Here is a 10,816-nt window from a genome sequence, read left to right as displayed (position 1 = left end):
TTCTTTTTTTTTTCTCTTGAGATCTAGGGCCCCTCAGGTTGGGCTTACCTGCTTTCCATAGCATATAAGGGACCAAAATTGCAATATTCTCTCTGAAGAGGATGTACTCACACACACACATACATGCATGCATGCACGCACATACACATGCACACACACACACACACACACACACACACACACACACAAGCACACACACACATATACATAGATGCACACACATACACACAGATGCACACACATACACACAGATGCACACACACATGCACACACATTCACACACACACACACAATTGAGATGAAATTGTTGCAGATAGAGCTTTTCGGAGTGACCCCGCAACCGACGCTCTGGAGATAAAGAAGTGCCAATCACTGAAAGTGGATGATACCTGTGGAAGAGGGAGACCTAGGAAAATATGGGATGAAGTGGTAAGGACCAATCTCAGGAAGCTGAGCCTCGCAGGGGAAGTGACAATGGACTGAGATGTCTGGTGATATGAAGTTCTTGAGAAGACCCACCCACATCAGCGAAACTGAGTTCTAGAAGCGCTGTGCGTCCCACCCACACTTAACAAGAAAATTTCTCACACACTCTACCACAACAAACAAAACTACGTCTCTACATCTTCACAACATTTCTGCTTCATGTACTATGATTACCTTCCATTACCCCTACTCCCCAACCTTGTCCTCTTGGCCATGTGCCACTGTATCCCTGCTCTCCACCTGCCCCCAACCTGTGAGTTCTACCCACATGCCCTGTCTCACTGTATCATTGCTATCTGCTAGCCCCCAACCTGGGTGTTCCACCCACACATAACAAGAAAACTTTTCCCTCACCCTACCCCAACAAACCAGTCTACATCACTTCTCTTTCCCACATTTCCTCCTTCACACACTATGCCTAGCTCTCACTCCCCAATTTTTTCCTCACATCCTTGTTCATCTGTATCATTGCTATCCGGTAGCCCTGTGTGTCCCCTTTAAAAGCCCTTTTCTACTTTCTATTCTTGCAGGTTTCTTCACAAGGTCCATTATTTGGATTTCTGGTTATACACCTTATCCCCTGTTTTCGGCAGTAACCTTACGGCACAAATTATGCGTTGGAATCACTGTAAGTACAACTTGTCTTTGTCTATAGAACCTATGAGGGGCTACTGAAAAGTTCCCGTCTTAAACCCTTTAGTGTTCAGATTACTCTGTTAAATGTTATACTTATTCACTCAAATTGTTTTTAATTAATCATACATTATCTTATAGCTTTGAGGTTTCAATGATGTGAGTGTTTATTTTTAGAATGTCAATGTAGGTTAGGTGTGAGAGGCTAGATATGGCTTGTTCAAAATGTAAAATATGTAGAATATTTTGTGCCAGATATGGCCGGTTTAAACACTAATGGTTTAAGGGTCTTAAAAAGGCCTAGTTGGAGGTCCAACCTTGCAAGTTCTTTTACAGGGCTTAGAAAAACTGAAGGACCGCTGCAATTAATTAGTGTGTGAATCTGAGAGGAGAATATGGTGAACGTAATCATAATTAATTGATTCTCCTGTATTTTCTTTTACCCAAAGCCAGGAAATTTTCAGCACCCCTCGTGTATGTATATATATATATATATATGTGAGTGTGTGTGAATGTGTGTGTGCATGTGTGTATGTATATATATAAACAATTATAAATAAGGGCAAACGAAAAAAATTTCTATGCCAATATGCTGAAAAAATAGATTTTATATCATCTAACCACATAAATATTTTTCACTATAACTACACAAAAAAAATTTTATCCTTATATTAGAAGTGGGATTGAACCTGGAACCATGTGGTTGGAAAGCAAACTCATTACCGCATAGCCATGCCTGTGCCTATTATTATTCATACAGTATCAAATCATGTGTGTATATGCCCTCATACCTCCATACCTAACACCACCAGCACCAGTACCATCACCACTGCAATCACCACCATAATCACCACCACCACCACCACCACTACCATCACCACCACAACGACGGCCACCCCCACCACTACTACCACCGTCATCACCATCATCACAAATACCACCACCACCACCACCACGACTGCCACCCACCACTACAACCACCACCACCACCACCACCACCACCATCACTACGACAATCACCACAAAACCACCACCAATACTACCATCACCACCACAACGATGGCCACTACCACCACTACTACTACTGTCACCACCATCATCACCATTACCACCAGCACCACTACCACCACCATCATCACTACCACCACTACAACCACCACTACAACCACCATCATCACTACCACCACTGCAACCACCACCATCACCACCCCCTCCACCACCACCACCTCCACTAGCCACCTGTACAAGATATTCAAGCACCACCAAAGCTCTTCACAGCTACTACCATTACTACAATACTTATGGTATTCAGGACACCACCCTACACCATCCCAAACCACACACACACACACACACACACACCTTCATACACACATATTCACACACTCCACCATTACCACACACACACAGGTGCTTAGACACAGATTCAAAATATCTCACAATCATTCAACATACTGCCACCATTATTACACAGCAATATCAAGACCACCACCACCACCACCACCACCACGACTGCCACCCACCACTACAACCACCACCACTGCCACCCACCACCACCACTGCCACCCACCACCACCACCACTACAACCAAAACCACCACCACCACCACTACAACCAAAACCACCACCACCACCACTACAACCACCACCACCACCACCACCATGACTGCCACCCACCACTACAACCACCACCATCACCACCACTATCACCCCCCCACCACCACTACAACCAAAACCACCACCACCAACAATAACAACAACACCACCGCCACCACCCACCACCACTACAATGATGACGACGACGACAACGACGACGACCACCACCACCACCACGACTGCCACCCACCACCATTCCTATACAACAGTACAGAAGGCCCGCTATCATATGATCTCTGACATTGTATAATACTTCAGCTAAAGCACTTGACAGTCTCTTGTTTTGTTTTGTTTAAACAACAGAGGACAGTTTAGCCTTATCAGTAACAACAACAACAACCGCAACAACAACAACACCACCACCAACAACAACAACAACCGCAACAACAACAACACCACCACCAACAACAACAACAATAATAATGATTTCAAATTTTTGGCACAAGAGCAGCTTGGGGTAGGCTATTAAGTCGACTGCATTGACACCAGTGTGTAACTGGTACTTATTTAATCGACCCCCCACCTCACAAAAAAAAGGATGAAAGGCAAAGTCGACCTTGGCGGAATTTGAACTCAGAACATGGAGACTGACGAAATGCTGCTAAGCATTTGACTTGGCGTGCTAGCAATTCTGCCTGCTCAAAAGTCCTTGTTATGACTTGACAGGCACTTCAAACCCCTTCGCCAGTAGACATTACATCTTTAATGAACAATATCACAATGTTGGATACAGTGCGACATCTTCAATAATAATAATAATAACAATTAATAATAATAATAATAATAATAATAATAATAATAATAATAATAATAATAATAATAATAATAATAATAATAATAATAATTCTTTCTACCGTACAATGTCATTCCAAAAATAAACAATCACATCATTGAAATCTCAAAGCTGTGAGATAATGCATGATTAATTCAAAACAAGACCAGATCCAGCCTCTCACACCTACCCTACAATGTCATTCTAAAAATAAACAATCACATCATTGAAATCTCAAAGCTGTGAGATAATGCATGATTAATTCAAAACAAGACCAGATCCAGCCTCTCACACCTACCCTACAATGTCATTCTAAAAATCAACATTCACATCATTGAAATTTCAAAGCTTTAAGATAATGCATGATTAATTGAAAACAATGTGGATAAATAAGGATTACTTTTGACAGTGTGATCTGAATGCTAAAAGGTTGGTTGTTTAGTATTTAAGCTAGCAATATCCAGGCCAAATTTTCTACCTGTTTGATGTTCAAAATGACCAGATCAACCTTCTCACACCTATCCTGCAATGTCGTTCTAAAAATAAAACTATTTCATCATTGGTAGCTGTGAGATAATGCTTGATTTATTCAAAACAATTTGAGAAAAATAAGCATTACATTTGACAGAGTAATGACAGGAGTGGCTGTGTGGTAAGTAGCTTGTTTACCAACCACATGGTTCCGGGTTCAGTTCCACTGCGTGGCACCTTGGGCAAGTGTCTTCTACTATAGCCTCGGGCCGACCAATGCCTTGTGAGTGGATTTGGTAGACGGAAACTGAAAGAAGCCCGTTGTATATATGTATATATATATATGCGTGTGTGTGTTTGTGTGTCTGTGTTTGTCCCCTAGCATTGCTTGACAACCGATGCTGGTGTGTTTATGTCCCTGTCACCTAGCAATTCAGCAAAAGAGACCGATAGAATAAGTACTGGGCTTACAAAAGAATAAGTCCCGGGGTCGAGTTGCTCGACTAAAGGCGGTGCTCCAGCATGGCCGCAGTCAAATGACTGAAACAAGTAAAAGAGTAAAAAGAGTAATCCGAATGCTGAAGGACTAAAGATATATTGGAAGGAGTAACATTAGATGTAACATGCTTGACCACTGCTGGAAAACTACTGCATCAGCACTGACGAGTAGAATCATCCCCTTCCACCACCACCACCACCACCACCCTTTGTGATTCCCCCATCCTCGTTCTCAGTACTCTCATCTACCCCCATCCTACTCCACCCTCACTGTCTACCATTACTCTTTACTCTTTTACTCTCTTTACTCTTTTACTCGTTTCAGTCATTTGAGTGCGGCCATGCTGGAGCACCGCCTTTTAGTCGAGCAAATCAACCCTGGGACTTATTCTTTGTAAGCCCAGTACTTATTCTATCGGTCTCTTTTGCCAAACCGCTAAGTGACGGGGACGTAAACACACCAGCATTGGTTGTCAAGCAATGCTAGGCGGACAAACACAGACACACAAACTCATACCACACACTATATATAACATATTATAACGACAGGCTTCTTTCGTTTCCGTCTACCAAATCCACTCAAGGCATTGGTCGGCCCAGGGCTATTGCAGAAAACACTTGCCCAAGATGCCACGCAGTGGGACTGAACCCAGAACCCTTAATTTTTGTTTTAGTTTTTGTATAGAAACCACAACTTCCAAAGTCATTCCAAGGTTGTCCTGCTCGGTATCTGGTACTGATGAGGAAAAAAGGAGCCTGAAATGCATTCATGAGTTGACAAGGGCTACTCTGGTATGACTGGTGGTGTTTTAACATCTGCTGCTTAAAGCAAGAACTTTCTCTACAGCAAACCACAGCGAACATGACCTTTTTACAGGCCAAATATGTCTCGAACATATTTGAATTGATCTAAACGTTGCTTATTATTGTCGCTTTTTATCTTGCAAAATACTTGGTGACCCTGTCAATGATGGTGCCACATAAAAAACATTAATACTGGTTCCATGTTAAAAACACTGGGGCTGGTGCTGCATAAAAGGCACTCAGTATACCCTGTGAAGTGGTTGGCATTAAGAAGGGCATCCAGCCATAGAAACCATGCCAAAGCAGACAGGGGAACCCAGTGCAGCTTCTGGCCTTGTCAGCTTCTTATCAAACCATCCAATCCATGCTAGCATGGCAAACAGACATAAAATGATGATGATGACGATGAGCTGGCAGAAACGTTAGCACGCTGGGTGAAATGCGTAGCCGTATTTCGTCTGCCGCTACGTTCTGAGTTCAAATTCCGCCGAGGTCGACTTTGCCTTTCATCCTTTCGGGGTCGATTAAATAAGTACCAATTATGCACTGGGGTCGATGTAATCGACTTAATCCCTTTGTTTGTCCTTGTTTGTCCACTCTGTGTTTAGCCCCTTCTGGGTAGTAAAGAAATAGGTATTTCGTCTGCTGCTACGTTCTGAGTTCAAATTCCGCCGAGGTCGACTTTGCCTTTCATCCTTTCGGGGTCGATTAAATAAGTACCAGTTACGCACTGGGGTCGATGTAATCGACTTAATCCCTTTGTTTGTCCCCTCTGTGTTTAGACCCTTGTGGGTAGTAAAGAAATAGGTATTTCGTCTGTCGTTACGTTCTGAGTTCAAATTCCGCCGAGGTCGACTTTGCCTTTCATCCTTTCGGGGTCGATTAAATAAGTACCAGTTACGCACTGGGGTCGATGTAATCGACTTAATCCCTTTGTCCGTCCCCTCTGTGTTTAGCCCCTTGTGGGTAGTAAAGAAATAGATGATGACGACGACAACGATGACGATGCTGATAATGATGATGATTATGTATTTTTCTCTTTAAGGTCTGGATAGAATTTCACTGCATCAGTTCCTACATGTGGAACTTCACCTATGCCCTCGATATACTCCTGGCAACCCACAGTAAACCCAGGTAAGTCATTTTTATCTTTTAGACCCCAATTGTCCACCTCAATTACTATCCATCACTTTCTCCCTCCCTCTCTCTTTACTCTCATTCCTTTTCTCTTGCTCTCTTTTCTCTCTCTCTCCCTCCCTTCCTCTCTCCCTCTCTCTCTTTCCGCTCATTCCTTTTCTCTTGCTCTCTTTTCTCTCTCCCTCTCTCCCTCCCTCTCTCTTTCCTCTCATTCCTTTTCTCTTGCTCTCTTTTCTCTCCCCCTCCCTCCCTCTCTCATTACTCTCATTCCTTTTCTCTTGTTCTCTTTTCTCTCTCCCTCCCTCCCTCCCTCTCTCTTTTTTCATCTCTAGCACCCTCTCCCTGCCAAACTGTTTCTTGCATCATATGCTCCCAACACACATACACACACACACATGTACTCACTGATGAACATACACACACACTGTGTGGGTTTGTATATATATGCATATACATTTGGCGAAGGATGCAAGCGAAGATGTGTACATTTTTCTAGTGAGGGTGGATGAATGTATGCATACACACGTGGGTGTGCAGGCGCACATGTGTAGGTATGAACAGGCTCGCTTACGCAAATACTATGAACTTTTTACCCCCTTACCTTAATTAGCGGTCATTCGAATACCTCTTCTGTCTAAATAGTGGTCAATAACACAGTAATTTACCTTTGTATAACGGTCATTTTTCATAGCGTTTTTCCGATGGCCAGATAACTGAAGAGATGGTGGCGTGGATTTCCACCTCAGCATCCGAAACTCAATAATTTTATCTTGGCTATTGAATAATTGTCACATATTACATTTACAGATAAATTCCTCTATTTACATAATATTGAGGTCTCTTTCTTTCTTTTGTTATCTTACTGTTTTTACCAATATATATATATATATATATATATATATATGAATAAATAAATGGAGTTTAACGCAGGTGTAAATCAAATATTTTTACTTTCTGTTAGCTACTTATGACGTTATATCATATAACGTTTTTTTAAACAATATTAATAGCGTTCTGTCAATCGCTATACAAATCCATCATCTTTTGCTAAAATGTCTTATTGCCGAGTTTCGTTTTTTTCACTTTCCTGAGGAGAAGATTGCATTGTTTATACCATTTATTCTTTTGAATAGTATCAGTGAAATTTTCGAAACATGTGTCAAAAGTAAAAATATTTGATTTACACCTGCGTTAAACTCCATTTATGTATTCATATATTATTCAAAATATTCCACGTAAACACGAAGTTTCTACCTTTATAAACACGGAGTTACAACATCTTTACTTGTGAGATTTTTGCTGCCCTGGTAACTATTTGTTTTTTTTTCCATGTTAATTGTTAACAAGGTAAAAATACACTCATCTATATATATATATATATATATATATATATATATCTCTATATATAAACGGCAGTTTGTCTGTGCGTGTTTCTGTGTGTCTGTTAGGTTGTACCCTCACCCTGACCACGGCTTTCAACCGATTCTGATGAAACTTGACACACACATAGCCCAATGTCATAATTCAAAACTAACGCAGGGAAAACTTTGAAAAGTTCCCCCAGTTTTGAAAAAAATCGATAAATTCGACATGGGGTCGAGAATCAGAAACACAAACCACAGACCGTCTAGGGGACGCAACTCCACCTTTTTTAACTCTCAAAAAAAAAATTACCATAATTTTTTCCCATTTTTTTTTCCATTTTTTTGCTATTTTTTTGCTATAACTCTCTAAAAATGCTTTATAGTTATTTCCCTTACAAACCCGAGCAACGCCGGGCGATACTGCAAGTATATATATATTATGAAGGGCTTCAACAGTTTCTGTTGATGAATTTCACTTATAAGGAATTGATCACTGAGGGGGCTATAATAGAAGACATTTGCCCAGAGTGTCATGCAGTGGGATTGAACCTAAAACCATGGGATTCCAAAGCAAGCTTCTTAACCACACAGCCATGCATGTACCTATGTTGGTTCGTTTGTGTTTTTAAATTTTCTTTCTTTTTGTATTCCAGGCTCAAATCTTTATGGCCCTTTTTCAACCTAGTCATCCCTGCTGTTTTGACTGCTTCGGGGTCATTTTCTATTTATTATCCCTCACTCAGCACGTAAGTATTACTTACGGGATATTTTCCTGTTGCCTGTTTGCTTTTTTTTATTTCAGGAATTTAAATTATTTTCTTAGCCTCTTGTTCTGTCTGTGTGTCTGTCTGTATTATTACCATCATCATCATCATCATCATCATTTAACATCCCTTTTCCATGCTGGCATTGGTTGCACAGCTTGACCAGAGCTGGCCAGCTGAAGGGCTTCCCAGACTCCAAGGCTGTTTTGGCATGGATGCCCTTCCTAATGCCAACCATGTTACAGACTGTACATGGTACTTTCCATGTGCCATCGATACATATATATATATATATATATATATATATATATATATATATTATTATATAGAGGGCTTAGTAAAATAAATTACTTTGCCACATACTGAACTCATTAGAAATAGCAGCTAAAGAAATTTCTTCAGCTATTCTAATACTTAAAGAAGATCTCTCTCAGATAGAGAGAGATCTTCTTTAAGTATTAGAAATAGCTGAAGAAATTTCTTTAGCTGCTATTCTAAGGAGTTCAGTATGTGGCAAAGTAATTTATTTTACTAAGCCCTTATATATAATGTAATATTTTGAATTCGCCTATAATGGTCCCTTTACATACTGAACACTTGGTGAAACTGATTAATAATTAATTAATTTTACCCTCAATTGTTGAAATATATATATATATATATATATATATATATGTGTGTGTGTGTATATATATATATATATATACACATACATACATACATACATATATACTCTTTTACTCTTTTACTTGTTTCAGTCATTTGACTGCGGCCATGCTGGAGCACCGCCTTTAGTCGAGCAACTCGACCCCGGGACTTATTTTTTGTAAGCCCAGTACTTATTCTATCGGTCTCTTTTGCCGAACCGCTAAGTCACGGGGATGTAAACACACCAGCATCGGTTGTCAAGCAATGCTAGGGAGACAAACACAGACACACAAGCACACACACACACATACATATATATACATATATACGACAGGCTTCTTTCAGTTTCCGTCTACCAAATCTACTCACAAGGCTTTGGTCGGCCCGGGGCTATAGCAGAAGACACTTGCCCAAGATGCCAATATATATCACTGTGACTGACCAGGCTATCAGATGTTGCTACACATCGCTAGTCGCAATGTGCTTCACATTGTTTTAGCGAGCAGACCAACAGTAGAAAGAGTGAGAGAAAGCTGTGGCAAAAGAGTACAGCAGGGATCGCCACCAGCCCTTGCCAGAGCGTCGTGGAGTTTTAGTTGTTTTCGGTCTAGGAATCGAAACCGCGATCCTACAACCACAACCCACTGCCCTAACCACTGGGCCATTGCGCCTCCATATATATATATATATATATATATATATATATATATATTATATTAAATTAGAGACAAAACCACTATTAGGCAAATCATACAATGAAAAACTTAAGCCAATACATAAGATTATTTAATTTATATTATTTAAATATATAACAAAATTATTAAAAAAATATAATTAATATATCACTACGATCGTTTCATGGCTGTTAATTTCTTTAAATTTTCAAGTTACAGTCATTCATCAGGTGGTTTAAATATTTATCTTGGCGAGGTTTATATATATATATTGATAAAACGTACTTGGAAGTGGATGTGTGGCATTTGATCATATAGTAATAAAAATGAAAATACATAAGTCTGCATATATGTATATATATATGCATGCATGCATGCATCTTTGCATTTAACCACAAATCATTATATAATAACAATAAATCTCTTTTAAATAATATTCTTATATTAATCCACATCTTTTATCTCTCTCCTTTTCTTCTTCTTATTGCCAGGTGCGGAGGTCCAAATGTTAACGAAGTAGCAAACTACCTGGCTTACTTTCTTCCCATGCTACTTGTCATTGTCTGTAATCCCTTCTTCTTCTACTACACTGCCAAAAAAGGTAAGGATTAAGGATTAAGGGCTTTACTTGGGGATGGGAGCATTGTTATATATTTTGTCTTGTTACTTGTTTCAGTTGTTACACTGCGGCCATGCTGGGGCATCACCTTGAAAAATCTTTAGTTGAATGACTCGGCCCCAGGACTTAATCTTTTTTTTTTTTTTGCTAAGCCTAGGACTTGTTCAATTGGACTCTTTTGCCAAAGTGCTAAGTTATGAGGATGTAAACACACCAACACCAATTGTCAAGCAGTGGTGGGAGACAAACACAAAGACACACACACACACACACATACACACATACACACAC

At 40.1% G+C, this 10,816-nt stretch overlaps 1 protein-coding gene across 1 annotated transcript in view; it reads left to right on the top strand.

Moving 5' to 3' along the window:
- Positions 1–985: 985 nt before the first annotated feature.
- Positions 986–10,816, top strand: part of LOC115227443 (G-protein coupled receptor 143) — a 12,242-nt gene continuing 2,411 nt past the window's right edge. Inside the window, exons 1-4 of the mRNA XM_029798272.2 lie at positions 986–1,114; positions 6,365–6,453; positions 8,474–8,566; positions 10,398–10,507. Coding sequence (XP_029654132.2) covers positions 6,398–6,453; positions 8,474–8,566; positions 10,398–10,507 — 259 coding nt within the window. The 5' untranslated portion in view covers positions 986–1,114; positions 6,365–6,397. The remainder of the gene's footprint in view (positions 1,115–6,364; positions 6,454–8,473; positions 8,567–10,397; positions 10,508–10,816) is intronic.

The sequence above is a fragment of the Octopus sinensis genome, unplaced genomic scaffold (genome assembly GCF_006345805.1).
Source record: "Octopus sinensis unplaced genomic scaffold, ASM634580v1 Contig03166, whole genome shotgun sequence".
Classification (NCBI taxonomy): domain Eukaryota; kingdom Metazoa; phylum Mollusca; class Cephalopoda; order Octopoda; family Octopodidae; genus Octopus; species Octopus sinensis.
The sequence above is the reverse complement of the archived record's forward strand: the minus strand, read 5'-3'. Positions and strand labels throughout refer to the sequence as shown.